General features: G+C 43.4%; 1 protein-coding gene across 1 annotated transcript; it reads right to left on the bottom strand.

Annotated features, from left to right (window-relative positions):
- Positions 1-7,320: 7,320 nt before the first annotated feature.
- Positions 7,321-17,940, bottom strand: LOC129866941 (odorant receptor 131-2-like). Its single transcript, XM_055939997.1, has 2 exons — positions 17,419-17,940; positions 7,321-7,725 (listed from the first exon to the last, which is right to left on the bottom strand). Exons 1-2 carry the CDS (start codon positions 17,938-17,940, stop codon positions 7,321-7,323), a joined length of 927 nt encoding a protein of 308 aa, XP_055795972.1.
- Positions 17,941-22,720: the final 4,780 nt, after the last annotated feature.

The raw sequence follows: 22,720 nt of genomic DNA, 5'->3' as shown, positions 1-22,720 counted from the left end.
CATTGGTTACTGCCATACACGGAGTGCCTTTGGATAGAAAAAAAATGATTCTTACAAGCAACTAAAAACCTTAATGTTTATCTGATTAACATTATTCAAAATGTTAACACTTGGCTATTTATAGAAACATTTATTTGAGGCGGAATTTAGTTCTAATAAGTAATTCATAAAGCCGTACCCCCGAAATCTGAAATACAAACCTTTGTGATCGGTAAGACTGAGGGAGCCTGCCTCTGCTTCGGACTGTAGTTGTGCTGTTGAGCTCTGTATTTATAAATGGACAGAGGACAGCGACATCATAGTATCATTGACCCTAAGGTAAACACACACACACAGTGAGATTGGTGCAAATAGTCCCCAAGAACAGAATGGTAACTTCTTGATCATTATCCCTGTCTACTGCAGTATCTCCGTATAGGGTCAGAAAAAGTATATATTGAAATATAAGGCGGTCAATTCCAATTGCATCTACATGTTCTGGACAAATAAATTGGTACCTTTACACTTTTCTTAATTAATTCCCTAGTTCTTATTGTTGCCATCAATAAGCTTGTTGCACCTTTATACTGGTAATTTGGCCCACTTTTCAGTAGCAGCTGCTTTAATTATTCAATATTTGCGGGGTGCCCAGCATCAGCTGCTGTTTTCAGATCTCGCCATAGGTTTTGGATGTGATTCACATCTGCACTATCCAGAACATCCAGAACATAATATAAAATATATTTTCCTCTTTTATTATTTTCCCTAACTCTACCACCCCTCTGCTAATTGGAGTAAACTAATGGACAACAATACTTAGGCTTCTACTTTCAGCGTATACAGTGCACTCGGAAAGTATTCACCCACCTGACTTTTTCCACATTTTGTTAGGTTACAGCCTTCATTCTAAAATGGATTACATTTTTGTTTGAATGACTCACCAATCTATGAGAGGTTAGAAAAATGATCTAGATCCTCTATGAGGCTGTGCAGGGATCCAAATAGCAGATTTAATAGAAAACATGAATCGTCAGTGTACAATAACACCTTTGTTCTGAGGCCCTGGAGTTCTAGCCCCTTGATATTATTGTTGGATCTAACAATAGCTAACATTTCGATGGCCATAATAAATAGATATGCCGATTGTGGACAAACTTGTTTACTCCCCTTGACAATTTAATACTTTCTGAGAAGTAGACATTATTTACTATTTTACACCTGGGGTTATTATACATAACTTTAACCCATTGTATGAGATTGTCCAAAATTCAAATAGCCCAGTCATTTATATATACAGTGCATTCGGAAAGTATTCAGACCCCTTTTTCCAAATTTTGTTACGTTACAGCCTTATTCTAAAATTGATTCAATTGTTTTCCCCCTCATCAATCTATACACAATACCCCATAATGACAAAGCAAAAACAGGTTTTTAGAAATGTTTGCTAATTTATAAAAAAAATAAAAAAATAAAAATATCACATTTACCCCGATGTGCGAATGCTTATACATTTTGGCTGTTTAAGAAGGCATGCCAAATTAAGCAGGATTGGGAAGATTTGATTAACCAATACCTAGTCCTAGCTGATGGAACTCAGATAACCCCCAACACCCACACACGCTGGTTCCCCGTTGTGACCCACATTCCCAAGCACCTCATGCAGTCAGACCGTTCAATTATTCTGTGCCGCCAGGACCACAATAAGATGCTCCCTCTGATTGTCCAAGTGTGACTCCCTCCCCATGGGTTACTGCAGCCAGTGTTGCCAGCACTGCTACTACCTGGGTGGGGTACTCCACCAGAATTCCCTCCGGCTAGGTACGAGGTCGTCAAGGTTCTCATTAGCAGCTTTGAGAAAATCCTTGTATATTATGCTCACCCATCAGTTGCCTTTGTGCTTTTGGACCTACCCTGCCAGACAGGCTCAGACTTTTGAGGGGACGGTGCTGCTTTAGTGGATCTCTGACCTCGTTCACCTTTCTGTCATGGATGCCTAGGCTACTTGCAGTAAGCATATAAAACGGATAAGGACTTATCCTTAGTGGGTGGGTTGCTCAGGTGGGTGTCTAGGATATAGGGTTGGCACCATTCCATCACGATGGGAAAAAAATAAACAAACTATATATTTTTATGTTAAAATGTATATCCTATATTTGCGCAAAAGTGAAGACTCGCTCTGTCAGCACTCCTGCTCGCAGACACACATGGGCTCTGGTATTTGCAATCATTCTCCTTGCTCACTCGCTTAAATCATCACATAAAACACATAGGCACCCCATCTTCCAACACACCCGCACTCCCTCACATATACACACGTACATACCCACATACTATACCTTTTATGTCCTCTTGTTTTATTTCTGCCTTGATGATTCCTGCCTAATTTTGGGCTTTGGGTACTTTTTGTGTTCTAGTTCCTTGTATTTGGGGATTTATTATTTCATGAATTGTCCTATCTTTTATCTATTTGTAAATACTATACTAAAAAAATGTAATAAATTATTTTACAACATTCCCTGACTTAAATAGTATAGTGTATTTGTGACCGACCGCCTCGATTCGGTCTTATGTAACAATTTTTTTTAATTGTGTTTTTTACATTGGATAAAAGTAGAGACTAGAAATGGTATATCATCCACAGCAGTTGAGGAACAATGGAAAATAAATTCTGCTTTGAAAGTTGATAAACTCGCAATCCCACTTTTGAGAAAATGGCACTTGAATGTTTTGGTACATCTACTGTAGTGCTCTTGTTTGTCTACACCCATTCAGCATCGTTCACACCCTCTTAAACCTTAGCCCCACCCATGTCTTTAAGGATTCACATGTGAGGCGATGTGGTAAACACATGCCATATCAAATACATTTATTTGTTAAATGCACAGGATACAGAAGGTGTAAACGGTACACTGAAATGGTTACTTGAATAGTAGCAAGATCGAAAATAAAAAGTTCCCGACACACTTGTCTAAATTGATGGATCATGTGAAGGAAATGCTACAACCACCCCCTAGCCACATGTAGCAAAGTGGAAGGGTCACTATTGTCTAGACATGTACACATGTTCATGAAATACAATAGATGGCCGTAATCACCCCCAGACACACCTGGTTAATTTGATGGGTCAATGTAACAATCCAGCCGAAGTGGAGTCTTTTGTTTAGACATGTAGCTAGCTAGGTAAACAATTTACTGGCATAATCCCAACTCATACTAATCAAAATCAAATCAATCAAAGTTTATTTGTTACATGCGCCGAATACAACGAGTGTAGACTTTACCGTGAAATGCCTACTTACAAGCCCTTAACCAATAGTGCAGCTCAAGGAGAGTTAAGAAAATATTTACCAAGTACGCTAAAATAAAAAGGAACAATAAAAAGAAACACAATAAGAATAACAATAACGATGCTATATACAGGGGGCACCGGTACTGAGTCAGTGTGCGGGGGTACAGGTTAGTTGAGGTAATTTGTACATGTAGATGGGGTGAAGTGACTATGCATAGATAATAAACAGCGAGTAGCAGCAGTGTACAAAAGGGAGGGGGGGCGGGGTCAATGTAAATTGTCCGTTGCCGATTTTATGAATTGTTCAGCAGTCTTATGGCTTGGGGGTAGAAGCTGTTGAGGAGCCTTTTGGCGCTCCGGTATCGCTTGCCGTGCGGTAGCAGAGAAAACACTCTATAACTTGGGTGACTGGAGTCTGACAATTTTATGGGCTTTCCTCTCGATGGCAGGAAGCTTGGCCCCAGTGATATCCTGGGCCAACTGCCGAGCAGTTGCCATACCAGGCGGTGATGCAACCGGTCAGGCTGCTCTCGATGAAGCAGCTGTAGAACCTTTTGAGGATTTGGAGACCCATGCCAAATCTTTTCAGTCTCCTGAGGGGGAAAAGGTTTTGTCGTGCCTTCTTCACGACTGTCTTGGTATGTTTGAACCATGATAGTTCGTTGGTGATGTGGACACTCTCGACTACAGCCCCGTCGATGTTAATGGAGTCCACGATCAGCTCCTTTGTCTTGCTCACTTGAGGGAGAGGTTGTTGTCCTGGCACCACACTGCCACTTCTCTGACCTCCTCCCTATAGGTCATGTCATCGTTGTCGGTGATCAGGCCTACCACTGTTGTGTTGTCAGCAAACTTAACGATGGTGTTGGAGTCGTGTTTGGCCACGCAGTTGTTGGTGAACAGGGAATACAGGAGGGGACTAAGTGTTGAGGATCAGCGTGGTGGACGTGTTGTTGCCTACTCTTACCACCTGGGGGAGGCCTGTCAGGAAGTCCAGGATCCAGTTCCAGAGGGAGGTGTTTAGTCCCAGAGTCCTTAGCTTAGTGATGAGCTTCGTGGGCACTATGGTGTTGAAGGCTGAGCTGTAGTCAATGAACAGCATTCTCACATAGGTGTTCCTTTTGTCCAGGTGAGAAAGGGAAGTGTGGAGTGCGATTGAGATTGCATTATCTGTGGATCTGTTGGGGCGGTATGCAAATTTGAGTGGGTCTAGGGTGTCCGGGAGGATGCTGTTGATGTGAGCCATGACCAGCCTTTCAAAGCACTTCATGGCTACTGACGTGAGTGCCATGGGGTGGTAATCATTTAGGCAGGGTACCTTCTCTTCCTTGGGCACAGGGACTATGGTGGTCTGCTTGAAACATGTTGGTATTACAGACTTCGTCAGGGAGAGGTTGAAAATGTCAGTGAAGACACTTGCCAGTTGGTCAGCGCATGCTTTGAATACATGTCCTGGTAATCCGTCTGGCCCTGCGGCCTTGTGAATGTTGACCTGTTTAAAAGTCTTACTCACATCGGCTGCGGAGAGCCACTCAGTCCCCTCCTGTACTCTTCATTATTTATTTTTATATGACAAGGATTATACAGGATTTGCCATTAGATGGTCGACTGGATTCATGATGATGACTGCTAGCTAAGATTGTGAAACTATGATGTTGACATGATCAGTCCAATCAAAGCTACTGTACATATAACATGATTTGACGTAATTTTATCTGTGGCCAATGACCTTGAGCCTTCTTGGATGGGCACTTCTATGGCAGCAGCCGAAGGGCTAGAATTTGCAATGTCTCCTCTTACACTTGGCAGTGATGTAAAGTCCCCATGAGTGACAGAACACTGAGAACATCCAATCACGGCGCAACTACCACAGAAAGCACTGAGCTAGGCTGAAACACCTGCATTTTGGAGCTGTCTTACTCAAGAAAACAAAAAATAAACCATGTTTGTATTAACTCAATAAAATATAGTATTTTTTACAATGTTTGCAAACTGATATGTGACACCTTTTAATGCCAACATTACATGCAAAACAGCCAATGTTTGCTAAAAATGCGGGGCTCAATACTCTGCCCCATCTGCCCTGAATGACGGGCCACCTCTGCTCACAGCTGTAATCGCTGCCAAAGGTGCTTCTACACAGTATTTGATTTGATTTTAGTAGGATCTCTTTTAGTCCTCAGTTGGACTAATCTTCCAAGAGCCCTTAAAAATTTAAATACAATTTATAATACGATCACATTGTCACGCCCTGGCCTTAGTTATCTTTGTTCTCTTTATTATTTTGGTTAGGTCAGGGTGTGACGAGGGTGTTTTTTTTTGTAGAGGTTTTTTTTTAAGTTTTTTTTTGTAGAGTTATGGGATTGTGTTCATTATAGGTGTTTATGTAAGTCTATGGTTGCCTAGATTGGTTCTCAATTAGAGGCAGGTGTTTATCGTTGTCTCTGATTGGGAACCATATTTAGGCAGCCATGTTCTTTGGGTATTTTGTGGGTGATTGTTTCCTGTGTCAGTGTTTGTGCCACACGGGACTGTTTCGGTTTGTTCACGTTTATTGTTTTTGTATTTGTGTTCATGTTCAGTTTTCTATATTAAAACATGGACACCTACCACGCTGCGTATTGGTCCGATCCTTGTTACACCTCTTCAGACGAAGAAGAGGAAGACAGCCGTGACACACATTTTCACATATAATACACTGTTACAAACAGACATAATACACTAACATATTGACCAGATAAACAATCTAACAGACTAAAAAGATAGATTGATTGTAACGATGTGCGCTGAGAGTCGGGAAGCAAGTTCAGGGAGTGAGTGTTTTAATAAATAAACAGAACATAAAACAAAACAAGAAACTCAAGCAGCACACAGACATGAAACTGAAACAGAAACAATGACGCCTGGGGAAGGTACCAAAGGAAGTGACATACGTATATAGGGCAGGTAGTCAAGGAGGTGATGGAGTGCAGGTGAGTCTGATGACGCTGTAACGGGTAACGCTCTCCTCATCCTCGGAAGAGGTGAGGAGAGAAGGATCTTCAGACCAAAACGCAGGCTCAGGGAAATAAGCCATCTTTATTATAAATTACGATGGCACACGAAACGAAACAAAACACTTTCCAAACTACAAAATAACAAAACGACGTTGACGAGACCTGAACATAAACTTACATAACTAAACATAAACTTACGTACAGGTAACAGACGACATCGAAACGAAAACGAAACAAACAAACGCTACAGTCCTATGTGGTACGAACATAACATACGGACACAGGAGACAATCACCCACAAACAAACAGTGAGAATGCCCTACCTAAATATGACTCTTAATTAGAGGCAAACGCAAACCACCTGCCTCTAATCAAGAGCCATACCAGGCAAACCGAAACCAACATAGAAACAGATAACATAGAATGCCCACCCAACCTCACGTCCTGACCAACTAACACACAAAAACTAACATAAATAGGTCAGGAACGTGACAGACGCGCAGGTATGCGTAACGATGCTGACAGGTGTGCGCAATCAATAAAAGCATTTTTCTAAAATAAAGTTTCTTTGTTACAATTTCATTTAACTGCATAATTAAGTAGTGTTATAATTTTGTTGATCAATTTCTAGTTTAGATTTGTGTGCATCTTATTACAGTCCACTGCATGTTTTGAGGGAGCTTTAAGATATATATATCTCAAACACAAGGTTAACTGTAACTGTTACATTATACTGTGCAAACAATACATATAATTTACAAATACATTTCTGACGTAGGTGGATTTTTTTACACAATGGTATCATCTTATTTAGTGACAGATATAATTATTATCCCTAAACTATTTAAGCTTAGCAACAGGTATCAAATTATATATGCACGTCTTTATTATTTTGTTCTCAAGTTTGTAAAAAGAAAACATAAAATGATACATGACTAATTTCCAAATAAGTCCAACAAAATCTTTCTGTTATTTCTTAGAAAACAATCACTCAAGGTACAAGTGACTGAAAAGCACATACAGTACATACACAGATCTCTGTATCTTTGTAGTACATCATGATACAATCACCACTGGCTTTACTGAGTTTCCGAAGCAGAAGGTAAAATAATATTTGAAGATGTGTTTGAATGTTGGGTCTCTCAGGCCGTATATGAGGGGACTCAGAAACCTGGGGAAGATTATGAGGCCTAGAAACAGAACATACTGAATATGCAACCCTACCACAGGGTCCATGTGCCAGCGAATCAGGGTGTTAATCGTATTAAAGAGGGTGGAGGAGAGACACAGGCCCAGCTGAATCAGGTGTAGGAGCACTGTTTTGTGGGCCTTACTGGCTGAAGTCTTGTCAGAGGAAACAGACCTAGCTGTGACCAGGATGGCGATGTACGTGTAGATAATGATGACACCTACTGTCACAAAATTCAAAGTGGTGAAAGCTATGTTTAACTCTATATAAATCTGTTGTGTGTTGTAAGGAATTGTATTAGATATTGGTAACTTGTTTTAACAACTTCTCAACATTAGCTATGGCTGACACAATATACACACTCCCTTTTATATTGGACATATGCGGGACTCATTGGACACATGCACGACTCCCACAACTCCCCTCCCCCATGACAATCACTCAGACACACACAACTCAGGGTTGGAGCTCCAGACAAAGAACTACCTCAGGAACCAATGGAACGTGGACACCAGGTCTGTACAGGACTACCCAAGACCCAGACCGACCAATCGGAAGGCCAGACTCGCAGATCAACCTACTTTGCTTGTTGTCTATATATAAAACTGTACGACTGTGGAAACTCGCTCTTTTCCAAATGACCCCATACGGATCGGATAGAAAAGAGCCGTGCTGCACGCTTTGCATAATATTTTTACACTTGAATAAACCTGCCTTATTATAAAATTATCCACCTCGTCCTATGTCTCCACTTGGTCTCCTGTCTCAAGTAAAACGAATTATCATCAACATGGTAGCAGAGGATGGTTAAAACATATTTGAATTAGGCCCAATAGAAAATTCATCGGACAGGAGACGAGAGGGAGAAAGATTCAAGAAGGAGAGGTGACCCGCTCGAGGGAGACGTCGGCGATTCAACTCACCCAGGAAACTGATCAAAGAGCTCGAAAATATTAAGGTAAGCAGAGCCGGTTTAATCAAAATCTGCATATTGTATTATAGCCAATATCTAAATTCAATGATCAGAAGTACTGAGGTGAGTGAATTGTTGCTAAATTTATGTGGAATTGTTTAGAATCTAAGGCAATGTGTAAAGATATTTGCGAAGTATAAAATCAAGTCGCATTAGTAATCTGGGACTAGTTGAAACATTTTTCAACTAGGAGCATCAGTGATAAACCTAAGCTTGAAATAGGAGTAATGGTATTAAACTTGAAACTCAAATTAATGCTGTTCAAGTCGCATTAGTAATCTGGGACTAGTTGAAACATTTTTCAACTAGGAGCATCGGTGATAAAACTAAGCTTGAAATAGGAGCAAGGGTATTAAACCTGAAACTCTCCAAATTAATGTGTGTGATTGAGCGTTCCACGAGATCTATTGCTACTAATTAGCTATAAGCTAAGTTCAGGCTCCGTTAGTGGTGACCGCCGAGTCAGAATCTGTGTGCCACGGTGAAGCAGCCATTTACGGTTGATGAGTTGACCTGGTTTTCCCCTCTTATACTGTTGGCAAATCCTTAAGGGATAGAATTCATTTGAAAATTATTAGAGAAGCGCGTGAATTACTAGTATATTGTCCCCAAAGGAAAATTTCTGAAATGTTTTGGCAAAGTATTTAATTAATCGGAAAAAGTTTAAATTAACCGGGAAAGTTAAAAGAAATAATATCTCTCGAGTTAAAGGTCTTATAATTGCCATTCCAATTATATCAGGAGCGCCTGAATTCATTAGTATATTGTCCCCAAAGGAAACTTCTGAAATATTTTGCCAAAGTATTTAATTAATTAATTTAGCGAAAAGCAATAATATTTTTTTTATTATAAATACCCAAAACTGTCATTCCAATTATAACAGGAGCGCATGAATACATTCGTATATTGTTTCAAAAGAGATAGCTGAAATATTGTTGGAAAACGAAAATAATTCATCAAATACACGGCAATAAAATCCTTTGTCCACGCGAGTCGGACACGAGACTGGGGGAAGAGAGGGGAAGAAAAATACATCGCTGGTTTCGATCAGTAACGGGCTAAAGTATACAAAGATAATAATAGACCCAGACATAGCTTAACGACAAAATGACCACGACTATCGTCCCCAAACACAAATTCAACGAATATTTAGATCAGAGAATGAAAGACAGAGCAGGCGGGAAATTACACTACAAACCCGTTAAAAAAATTTGGGAGGAAGTGAGGCTAAGATGGATTCAAGCAGGCTTCCTTAGTGGAGTCGCCCCATCAAAAGGGCAACTCCTCATTATGGAGAAAGAATTGGAGGAAGCAGTGAAGCAAGGGATAGAATGTGAAGTGGATAAGAATAAGAGTCACTTATTTAAAAAAGAAGGGACAAAGCAGAGGGAGAAGGCAGAGGCTGAGATGAAAATAGGATTATGGGCAATTGAGGAAATTAGAAAAGCTCTCCCTTACCGGAAACCTGATACGATGGGAGTGGTCACTGGAGCACCAACTGACACCAAAGAGGGCAGGCCCAATAATAATGATGGCCCACCTACCACCACAGCAGCCCCATCGGCCCCAACCCATCTCAGGGGCACTGTGGGGTTAATGGCAATTCCCCAGGCTCAGTTCAACTCCCATGTGCATCACCACATTACCCAATACAATAAGGGTAAGGGAGGGGCTGAAACACAAATCCAGTCCCTACAGGTACAACTTTTGAAACTACAATTGAAAGAGGCCCAGAAAGGAGAGAAACCCAAGAAACAGATGGTGGCTGAAGACCAACAAGAAATCTCACAAATCATTAAAAAAACTGTTTCCCGAATGATACAGCAACAACAACTACCCATCTTCACCCAGCAGGGACCACCTATACACCCACCCCAGGAGCAGCCATTCCAACTGCCGTATGCCTACCCGCTTCAGCCATACCCTTCGTCGGAACCACCACTACAACCCTACTACCCACTACCACAATCAAACTATTCACCCACATGGGGACAGCCCCAGAGGTACTCTGGATCTTATGGAAGCTGTTATAATTGTAAACAAGCTGGGCATATGGTGCGACAGTGTCCGCACCCAATAACCCCGGCCCAAAGCCAGTTTCTGGCCAAAAGGGGACGAGGATACGCCCCTAGACCAAGGGGGAGTCAGGCCAATGATGTATCAACCACGTGCGGCCCTTCAACCCGCATACAATCACCCCAATCCAGACCCGAATCAGCAATCACCTCCCCCTTTTCAGGGCATGGCTGAAGAATATGCCCCATGGCCCTGAAGCTGCTCACCACTAACCTACACTCATCATTGACCTGGATTACTGAAGCATCAAAGGCTTTTGCACTCTTGAAAACAGATCTCTAAGTGGCAGTAGCCCTAACAGCACCTGACTAAAAAAACAAAAAAAAAACAAGTTCCATCTGGATGTTTCTGAAAAAGAAGGATTTACATCATCCATCCTTTTCCAGAACCTAGAGGGGGAGAGAAGAGTGTTGAGGTATCACTCCTCCAAACTGGACCACATTGAAGCAGGACAAACCACATGCTCCAGGTATGTGGCTGCAGTGGCAAAAGATATTGGGAAAACAGCCCACATGATAATGTGCCATCCATTGGAAATCCACACCCACCATGGGGTTGCAGCATATCTGATGAGCAAAGAATTCACGTTCAGCGCTGAAAGGAAAACGAAAATCCAGAATAAATGCACACAATCACACATCACATTTGTCAACACTGACAAAAACACGGCAGACGCACTCAATGCTGAAGGTCTACCCCACTCCTGTGCAGAAAGAGCTGCACAGGAACTGAAACGGAGACCTGACCTGGGGAACGAACCACTCACCAACACACACAGATATGGGGAAAGACAATGTGACAAATGAAAAAAGGTACCTGTTAGTTATGGTAGACAGGTTCTCTAAATGGGTTGAGGCAATACCAACAGCAGGGGAGGATGCAAAATAGGTCATTAGGTGGCTGCAAACCGAACTCATGTGTATTGTTTAATGACAAACGCTCCATGTACCAATAGGGTCGGATGTGTAAATGTCAACTGATTAATGGATGTTGTTTAATGATGGGGTTAGTGTACAGGCCACAATCTCATAAGTCTCGTGGAACGCACCAATCAAATGTATGTGCAGGTTTGAAGTTGATTTGGGTTAAGGTCCTGCCCCTGGCGTTGCTGGCCATGATAGCCTCTCCAGGTGCAGGCACCCATCTCTCTCCTCATGAGACAATGGCTGGAGGAGTCATGCTTGGTCCACCAAGGAAGGGAGGTCATATGCCCGCCCTTGTTGTACAACAAATTGTAATGTTTGATAATTGACGGAACTTTCTGCAGCTCTCTCCACACAGATTCACAAGGTCCAACGGGGAAGCAGAAGGGAGATCTGGCACACGGAAGGTAAAAAATTGGTGACTGGGTGGGGTTAATGTCCACAAGAGAAAGTGGCTAGAACCCAGGTGGACTGGACTGTACGAAGTGGGGGAGGTTACTTCACACTCAGTCCAGGTCAAAGGTAAATCAGGCGCACCTTGGCACCACTTCACACATTGCACTCCAGCCCCAATCCCTTCTAGAACACTGACAGAAGTCAGAGCTGATTTAAACAGCTTAAATTCGATTCCAAATGAAGACATTTCTGACTCAGGTGATGCGGAATCAAACTCCGCCTCCCCTGATAAAGGAACCTCGCCCAGTTAGAGGGATATTTCTCCCTCCCTGGGCAAGGCTAGGGATATCTGGCCCCTTATTTGTGATATTCCTTCTGATATTTGGGCTGTCCCTGGGCACTTTCACATGGTTAATAGAATAACTATAACCGGATTCCCATGGATGTATGTCACGGACACTCTAGTCTAACTAGGTAATAATAGATTAAAAAATTCAAAAAAAATCAAAAATTTAGAAAACAATAGTTAAAATAAGAAACTAAAATGGCTCAAATTGAGAAGGTTGAATAAGAATGGGTGGAGAGCTGTGCAGAGAATGGACAGAAGATGGCAGTATTGCAGCACCCAAATGGTCTCCCAGCCGACTGGTTGAATGCTGGTGACATAATTTTGTTTTTTGGAGTAAACATTAAGGTTAAGGGTTTCCGTGTACCAAGAGATAAGATATCTTAAAAGAATACACTCATATGGGAATAGGAGTTTTACTTTCTGAGTTTTATTTAGGCAAGGGACTTTGAGAAGATAAAGGGTTCTTTTGGTATGTTTAGATATGGAACACGAATGTAGGTGTAACATTTTGACCTGTTTTCTGTTTCCATTGCATTTTCCGGCGACTTGATCACTCGCGGGGAAATGTGGTGAGAATAATGAGATTGTGTCATTTGGGATACTAGTTTTGAGGTAAATTGATTATAATAGAGTTTATAACTCTTGACCATAAGGTAAGCATTTGTATTGGCCATTAGAAGATAGAGATAGGTTAATTAAGGTTATGTTAGGACTTTAAAGGTTGACACTATAAGACCTGTGGTTATTTTTAAATCCATGCAGATAAAGTCAAAACAGTGAGACACTTAGTTAATATTGTAAAGGAACACACAGTTGTTATTGACTATTATTACAAAAAGGCAGACAGATGGGTCTACCCCGCACTGTTCAGACCTTGAAGGTTTGAGAGTAGAGTGGGGAGGGTGGACCAGGAAATGAGCAAGGTAGGCTGTGAAATAAGATAGGAGAGAAAAGGGTTAACATATTTAAGCAGGACAGATACATTTCAAAGTAGATAAGTCACTTGACAGAGAATTAGAAAAGAATAGATATGAATGTACGCCGAAGGGAGAATTGGATATGCGGGGAATAAAAGGGACGTTCCTAGAATATGATGTACTAAGTTATTATTTAGAGTAGGTAAGGTTGATACCTGGCCAGAGCCAGGTATCAAACGAAGGAGGGTACATTGTGGACTAGGAAAGGATGGGGCCTATTGGATAATAAACTTATTTAAAATTAAACATTTATAGCTAAAAAATTAGGCATAGAAGTTAAATATATAATCAGAAAGAACAAATGAGGAACTGTTTGCTAACCAGACCTGTATGTCCAAGAGTTTATACATTGCAGGTGAATTAAGGGAGAAGGTGAATCACTCGACCTGGGGGCATATCGCACTTGGAGGGTGAGACACACTGACACTGCCGAATGATCACAGAGTTAAGGAGAAGAACTGTTGCTAATAAAGCTCAGGGGTCAACTCCTTAATGAAGAATTCCCTGACCCCGACCTTTCCTCACTGTGTTCGTTCATAGAAGTGAAAGTGTTGCTTGATCTCTGGCTGATGATGTGTTCTCTGGGAGAGGGTGGGGTTTTACAGGACTGCTTGTAGTCCTGAGCTGTCTGATCAGGATACGATGGGGATGATACCATCGCAGTGCTGCCAGAACCACCACCAGTTCCAACGGACCAGGGTTCAGCCGGCCTCCTCCACCACTTCAAGACCAAGTCCCACGCCATCACCTAAGCTCTCCAATCTGGTACAGATAATAAATATAAAAGACATCTCAGATAGTGAACATTTGGGGACTGAAACTGAGTATGAGGAAAGGGAGAATATGTGGTTGACCTACAAAACACTTAATAGAAAGGACTGTGTCGTATGTGGACATGCCAGACCTATTCTGGCTGCTCACCCATTTGTCCTAAGTAATGGGGAAGGTTGGATGTGCATATTGGAAAAGTTCGAGCCAAATTCAACCCTGTGTAAAACTCTGAGTCTTGTGTTCCCAGTGGTCCCTCCCCAGAAGGTACCGTGGGGAGTTAAGGCATATGGGGGATATAACAGCTGTATCCCTGGCACAGGTAGCGGTATGGACTATGGAAGGCTCCCTGCTACTACCTGCATCACTAATACCACTAGGAACTGGAGGTGTTGCTGATGTATGGTGGATGTGTGGACCTGCCAGGCGGTTGACCCCATTTTTGAAAGGAAATTGTCGTTGCTCATGTGTTTTGGCCAGTCTGATACCACCGTTGCCTATTATGATAGCTAATCAACTTCTGGGAAGCTACACAGGACACAGAGGCTTGGGACCAACCCAGGAGACGGCAGAAACGTGACGCTCCTTGGTCCGAGGGTACAGATAACATGCACACCAACCTGTTGGGGGTCCCAATAGGGGTCCCCCACGAATTCCAGACATTAACCAGGAATGATGGCCTGTGGTATCTGATGCCCATCATTGGCCCAGCTATTGTTGATGCTAAAACAAAAGGTCTGGATCAATTATATCTACTATAATTAATAATGATTTGTCAAACCCACCCACACAGGACTTACAGGGATGGCTGAACAATTGGATGCTACCTCACAAACCAGTAGACACAATAGACTAACACTGGACATAAGTCTGGCCAACAAGGGAGGTGTAACAGTGTTGCACGTTTGTTCCTAACAATACTAGTCCGGATGGGAGCATTTCAAAAGCTCTGAGTGGGTTGGCAAGGTTATCAGTGGAGATGAAGGGTCTTGCAGGTGTGGAGGAGAGTGGACTGTTCCCCTGGCTGGGTGGTTGTTTTGGTAAGTACACTGCAAGGACGATTACTGGATTTCTGACACTAGTTGTGGTTTTTCATTTCTGTGCTGCCTGTATCATACCTTGTTTGAAGAAGTTTGTTACAGATGTGTAAGGGGCCTCTGGTTGATGCTCCAGTTGGAGAGGCTGATACGAAAACGAGCTTCCGCAGGAGAGTGGGCTGACAGAGGAGGACCCTTGGTTTGCTGTAGATGATGTTGTTGAATGAATAAAAAGTGATGTTTGTCCTCCCTGTTGTGAAGGTTTGAAGTTCCCGGGTGGCGACGAGCCCACCTGGTACAGGTTGTATAGAGGGATGGACCGGAGGGTTTAACATATTCTCGTTTTTTGGTTTACTAATGTGTGGTTGGCCACTCCAGGGGTAGTTATTGGAGTGGTCTCCTTTTTGGTCCTTGCTCATTTACGACTCAACTTACATTGATGGAATTGGTGTCCCCAGGGGGGTACCAAATAAGTATAAACTGGTTGACCAAGTGGCCGCAGGTTTTGAATCATCATTTTGTTGGTGGTGTACAGTTAATAAAAATGTGGACAGAATTAACTACATTCATTTTAATGTCCAGAAACTGGGCAATTGGACTCAACAAGGCTTCGAGGCGGTCCATGGACAATTGGCAGCTACGTCCCTGATGGCATTTCAAAATAGAATCGCGGTTGATATGTTATTGGCTGAACGGGGGGGGGGGTCTGTGCAATGTTTGGTGAACAGTGTTGTACTTTCATTCCCAATAACACAGCTACGGATGGGAGTCTGACTGTAGCATTGGAGGGACTTCGTACCCTTAATGGTAAGATGAAACAGCATTCTGGAGTGGACACTACTATGTGGGACTCATGGATGGATGCTTTTGGGAAATATAAGACGCTGGCTTCCTCCGTCCTAGTATCAATTTCTGTTTTTGCGGCCATTCTTGTACTTTGTGGATGCTGTTGCATTCCATGTGCGCGCACGCTTGCTAGCCGTGTTATAACTGCAGCCATAGACCCTAATCAGGAAAGGGCCCAAATGTTCCCATTGCTTGAGGATGGGGAAGCTGGACCTGTCTATCTATTTGAGGACTAAGATACTTTTATGTCACGTCTCTTGTGAGACGTGAAGAGAGGGAATCCAAAAATTTGTCTTCTGACAAATTTTATCCCTTAGCTTTGTCTTTTTATATACTTTTATGTCACGTCTCTTGTGAGACGTGAAGAGAGGGAATCAAAAATTTGTCTTCTGACAAATTTTATCCCTTAGCTTTGTCTTTTTATATACTTTTATGTCACGTCTCTTGTGAGACGTGAAGAGAGGGAATCAAAAATTTGTCTTCTGACAAATTTTATCCCTTAGCTTTGTCTTTTTATATACTTTTATGTCACGTCTCTTGTGAGACGTGAAGAGAGGGAATCAAAAAATTTGTCTTCTGACAAATTTTATCCCTTAGCTTTGTCTTTTTATATACTTTTATGTCACGTCTCTTGTGAGACGTGAAGAGAGGGAATCAAAAATTTGTCTTCTGACAAATTTTATCCCTTAGCTTTGTCTTTTTATATACTTTTATGTCACGTCTCTTGTGAGACGTGAAGAGAGGGAATCAAAAATTTGTCTTCTGACAAATTTTATCCTTTAGTTTTTTCTTTTTATATACTTTATGTCACGTCTCTTGTGAGACGTGAAGAGGGGGATTTGTAAGGAATTGTATTAGATATTGGTAACTTGTTTTAACAACTTCTCAACATTAGCTATGGCTGACACAATATACACACTCCCTTTTATATTGGACATATGCGGGACTCATTGGACACATGCACGACTCCCACAACTCCCCTCCCCCATGACAATCACTCAGACACACACAACTCAGGGTTGGAGCTCCAGACAAAGAACTACCTCAGGAACCAATGGAACGTGGACACCAGGTCTGTACAGGACTACCCAAGACCCAGACCGACCAATCGGAAGGCCAGACTCGCAGATCAACCTACTTTGCTTGTTGTCTATATATAAAACTGTACGACTGTGGAAACTCGCTCTTTTCCAAATGACCCCATACGGATCGGATAGAAAAGAGCCGTGCTGCACGCTTTGCATAATATTTTTACACTTGAATAAACCTGCCTTATTATAAAATTATCCACCTCGTCCTATGTCTCCACTTGGTCTCCTGTCTCAAGTAAAACGAATTATCATCAACAGTGTATAGACTGTACCTACATTTACATTACAGTCATTTAGCAGACGCTCTTATCCAGAGCGACTTACAGTAGAGTGCATACATTTTATTACATTTTACATACTGAGACAAGGATATCCCTACCGGCCAAACCATCCCTAACCCGGACGACGCTATGCCAATTGTGCGTCGCCCCACGGACCTCCCGGTTGCGGCCGGCTGCGACAGAGCCTGGGCGCGAACCCAGAGACTCTGGTGGCGCAGCTAGCACTGCGATGCAGTGCCCTAGACCACTGCGCCACCCGGGAGGGTGCTACAGAAAATCTGCAGAGTAAAAGGTGTAGACTCAATTGTAACAAATACAAAAACTTCAATGAGAGAGTTTAAGGAGCCCAGGACCCACATCACAGCGATGGCCACATGTGTCCTCCTGCAGGTGGCAATCTGAGTGTGTCTCAGTGGGAAGCATATGGCCACATACCTCTCCAGTGACATCACAGCCAGGTTGAAAGGGGAGATTATTGCAATGATTCCCGCAGAACAAGAAATAACCATACAAACATAGCTAATCATCGTCAGTCTGGTCACAGCAAGCATATACATCACCATACTCATAGTAAGGTGGAGAGAATCAGAGAAAAGCAAATGGCCAAATAGAATATAGCGAGTGGTTTCCTGAAAGACAGGCTTACTCATCAAGGTGAATAGCATGACACCGTTTACATAGAGGAAGAGAAGGCATGGTGTCATGTTCAGGACAGCCTTCACAGGCATCCCATACAGCCTCTGAATGGTAGCTCCTGTTGTATTATACATGGTCTCAGAGTGATGTCATATCTGTAGAGAAATAACACAGGTTAAGTGTAATATAAGTCCATAAATGTATGATCTAGACTTGCAAACATAAATGTAGCCATACTCTTGATAGGAAACAAAACAGATCAAATCTAAAGATACACTCAAGATGTAATCAACACACATCATATTGTAAATGTATTCTTTTAGGATAAGTCTATATTGAGAGAAGAAATCTTAACAATGAGTCAGAGGGTCCCTGTGTTGGTGTTTCTCTGAGTGGAGTGGAGTGAGTGGAGTGAATGGTGGATTTGCCTGTCCTCGTCTTCATATAAAGCGTTCACACAAACACAACATAACACCATCACGTGTCCATCTAGTTACCAATCACAGGACAACAAGGTGATCTGGTCTCTTGGCAACTGCACGTGAGGGTTACAGCACATTGTTCATTGTCAATATTGGATGTGCCCATAAAGGTTGTGTGTTTTCCTCCTTTTTTTAATCATTCCCTTATGCCGCAACAATTGGAAGAGCCTCCTAATTCATGTATCATTATCATGTACTTTTCATTTCGCCCAGCTTGACAAACTGGTAGCCTCCAAGTGAGATACCACTACAGCTCACATCCCTCTCTCTTTGAATGACCTTAGTCTGCTGTGTCTAAGTGGGTCTTTATACAGTGTTACCACTTACAGTGTATGTTTCTCAAACTAGACACTCTAATGTACTTGCCCTCTTGCTCAGTTGTGAACCGGGGCCTCCTACTCCTCTTTCTATTCTGGTTAGAGCCCGTTTGCGCTGTTCTGTGAAGGGAGTAGTACACAGAGTTGTACGAGATCTTCAGTTTCTTGGCAATTTCTCACATGGAATAGCCTTCATTTCTCAGAACAGGAATAGACTGACGAGTTTCAGAAGAAAGTTATTTGTTTCTGGTCATTTTTATCCTTTAATCGAACCCAAAATGCTGATGCTCCAGATACTCAACTAGTCTAAAGAAGGCCAGTTTTATTGCTTCTTTAATCAGCATTACAGTTTTCAGCTGTGCTAACATAATTGCAAAAGGGTTTTCTAATGATCAATTAGCCTTTTAAAATGATAAACTTGGATTAGTTATAACAACGTGCCATTGGATCACAGGAGTGATGGTTGCTGATAATGGGCCTCTGTATGCCTATGTAGATATTCCATTACAAATCAGCCGTTTCCAGCTACAATAGTCATTTACAACATTAACAATGTCTACACTGTATTTCTGATCAATTTTATGTTATTTTAATGGAGAAAAAAATTGCTTTTCTTTCAAAAACAAGGACATTTCTAAGTGACCCCAAACTTTTGAATGGTAGTGTACATACAGAATAATACAAGTTGCTTTGAGACCCGGTTGTGCCTACTTACAACTCCTGCTGTAACACCCCTACCACTCCGTGTAATGTCAACAACATGGCTGTAGGATTGTTTACAATTCTTTCCATTTGGATGACAGTAAATTACATTTAAGGTCAGGTGGAAGACAGGATATGCTAGACAACTGTACCTTTGCCAGTGGGTTAAATTATTTTAGCCTTTGACCACTGTAACGGTGGTCCTCCTCCTCTTCAACCGAAAAGGAGGAGCAGTGATGGAACCAAGGCGCAGCGGGTTGTGAACACATCATTTATTTAAAGAAAACACGAAAACACGAACTTGACTATAACTAACAAAACAACAAACGGTGTAGACAGACCTGGACAACAACTTACATAAACACGAAGAACGCACAAACAGGGAAAAATAGACTACACAAAATGACGATGTACAAAACAAACCGAACAGTCCCGTATGGTGCGACAGACACTGACACAGGAGACAACCACCCACAACGAACACTGTGAAACAACCTACCTAAATATGACTCTCAATTAGAGGAACGCCAAACACCTGCCTCTAATTAAGAGCCATACCAGGCAACCCTAAACCAACATAGAAACAGAAAACATAGAATGCCCACCCAAACTCACATCCTGACCAACTAACACATACAACAAACTAACAGAAATAGGTCAGGAACGTGACAACCACTGATCCCTGACAAGCAAGCATGTTGAAAGATTACAACAAACCCTTGTTCCTCCACAGAAATACAGGCGTGATGATACAACAACAGTACCACACTTCATTACACTTCCATTTACCAACCCAGGCCATAGATTATTAATGTAGGACTAATTGATTTCAGAAAACAAATGCTTTACCATTTTCTTTAACCTTTGACTCTTGTTTTCTCACATAAAGGCAATTAGGATATGTCATTACTGAAGTCATTACAGAAAGTTCATCAATAATTCACAACAGAAAATAAGATTGCAGCACATCCCAGGGACCACATTACTCCTAAGGGAAGGACAGAGCCCACAAACAACAGAAAACAGACAAACAAGTCAGGGACATTGCACTACCCAAATGAACTCATGCTGATATCACTGACATTGACGCAACTTTAGCCTAAAGTTTACACTTCGTATACTGGGCAGATATACAGTGCATTCAGAAAGTATTCAGACCCCCTGACCTTTTCCACATTTTGTTACGTTACAACCTTATTCTAAAACGGATTAAATTACTTTTTTCCCTCATCTGCCACGTTCCTGACCTATTTCTGTTAATTTGTTATATTGTTAGTTGGTCAGGACGTGAGTTTGGGTGGGCATTCTATGTTTTCTGTTTCTGTGTTGGTTTTGGGTTGCCTGGTATGGCTCTTAATTAGAGGCAGGTGTTTGGCGTTCCTCTAATTAAGAGTCATATTTAGGTAGGTTGTCACAGTGTTTGTTGTGGGTGATTGTCTTCCGTGTCTGTGTAATTGTTTGCACCATACGGGACTGTTACGGTTTGTTCGGTTTGTGTAGTCTAATTGTCCTATTCGTGCGTTCTTATTGTTTTATGTAAGTTCGTCGTATAGGTCTGTCTTCACCGTTTTGTTGTTTTGTTAGTTTATACAAGTTCGTGTCTTTGTTAAATAAATATGTGTTCAAACTTCGCTGCGCCTTGGTTCCCTCAATACTCCTCCTTTTCGGTCGAAGAGGAGGAGGACCGCCGTTACAGAATCACCCACCAAATCTCCAGAACCAAGCAGCGGAGTAAATGGAGTAAGGGACAGGAAAAGAAGGAGGAATGGACTTGGGACGATATATTGGACGGGAAAGGTTGCTACACATGGGAGGAGATCCTGGCTGGTAGGGATCGCCTCCCATGGGAACAGCTGGAGGCACTGAGGAGAGCAGAGGCTACCGGAGAGAGGAACCGGAGTTATGAGGGAACACGTCTGGCACGGAAGCCCAAAAAGCCCGTGAGTAACACCCAAAAATTTCTTGGGGGGGGGCTAAGAGGTAGTGGGCCAAGAGGTAGTGGGCCAAGGGCAGGTAGGAGCCCTGCTCCCACTTCCCAGGCTTACCGTGGAGAGCGGGAGTACGGGCAGGCGCCGTGTTACGCAGTAGAGCGCACGCTGTCTCCTGTACGAGTGCATAGCCCAGTGCGGGTTATTCCACCTCCCCGCACTGGTAGGGCTAGATTGGGTATTGAGCCAGGTGTCATGAGGCCGGCTCAACGCGTCTGGTCTCCAGTGCGTCTCCTCGGGCCGGCATACATGGCACCTGCCTTACGCATGGTTTCCCCGGTTCGCCTACATAGGCCGGTGCGGGTTATTCCACCTCCCCGCACTGGTCAGGCGACCGGGAGCATTCAACCAGGTAAGGTTGGGCAGGCTCAATGCTCAAGAGTGCCAGTACGCCTCCATGGTCCGGTATTTCCGGCGCCACCTCCCCGCCCCAGCCTAGTACCTACAGTGCCTACACTACGCACTAGGCTACCAGTGCGTCTCCTGAGCCCAGTTCCTCCTCCACGCACTCTCCCTGTAGTGCGTGTATCCAGTTCGGTGCCTCCAGTTCCGGCACCACGCACTAAGCCTCCTGTGCGTCTCCAGAGCCCTGTACACACTGTTTCTTCTCCCCCTACTAATCCTGATGTGCTTGTCCTCAGCCCGGTGTCACCAGTGCCGGTACCACGCACCAGGTATAGAGTGGGCTTTGAGAGTACAGTGTGCCCTGTCCCTGCTCCCCGCACTAGTATGAAGGTGCGTGTCCTTAGCCCGGTGCCTCCAGTTCCGGCACCACGCACCAGGTCTACAGTGCGCCTTATCCGGCCAGAGCCATCCGTCTCCCCAGCGCCATCTGAGCCATCCGTCTCACCAGCGCCATCTGAGCCATCCGTCTCCCCAGCGCCATCTGAGCCATCCGTCTCCCCAGCGCCGTCTGAGCCATCCGTCTGCAATGAGCCTGCAAAGCCGCCCGTCTGCCATGAGCCTACAGAGCCGCCCGCCAGACAGGAGCCGCTAGAGCCGCCCGCCAGACAGGAGCCGCTAGAGCCGTTCGTCAGACAGGATCTGCCAGAGCCGCCAACCAGACAGGATCTGCCAGAGCCGCCAACCAGACAGGATCTGCCAGAGCCACCAACCAGACAGGATCTGCCAGAGCCGCCAACCAGACAGGATCTGCCAGAGCCGCCAGCGAGCCATGAGCGGCCAGAGCCGTCAGAGAGCCATGAGCGTCCAGAGCTGTCAGCCTGCCATGAGCGTCGAGAGCCGTCAGCCTGCCATGAGCGTCGAGAGCCGTCAGCCAGCCATGAGCGTCGAGAGCCGTCAGCCTGCCATGAGTGTCCAGATTCGTCAGTCAGCCATGAGCTGCCCTTCAGCCAGAAACGGCTATATACCCAGAACTGCCCCTCAGTCCAGAGCTGTCTCTCTGTCCGGAGCTGCCTTTCAGTC

Source organism: Salvelinus fontinalis, chromosome 2 (assembly GCF_029448725.1).
Source record: "Salvelinus fontinalis isolate EN_2023a chromosome 2, ASM2944872v1, whole genome shotgun sequence".
In the NCBI taxonomy this organism is placed as follows: Eukaryota; Metazoa; Chordata; class Actinopteri; order Salmoniformes; family Salmonidae; genus Salvelinus; species Salvelinus fontinalis.
This window is presented reverse-complemented; position numbering and strand designations above follow the sequence as displayed.

Bases quoted from the DNA above. Each gene is read 5' to 3' on its own strand.
- LOC129866941 (XM_055939997.1), bottom strand. From the start codon at position 17,940: ATGTATAATACAACAGGAGCTACCATTCAGAGGCTGTATGGGATGCCT. The intron at 7,726-17,418 runs GTGGTCTAGGGC...AACACACAACAG, and splicing joins GCACCCTCCCGGGTGGCGCA to ATTTATATAGAGTTAAACAT.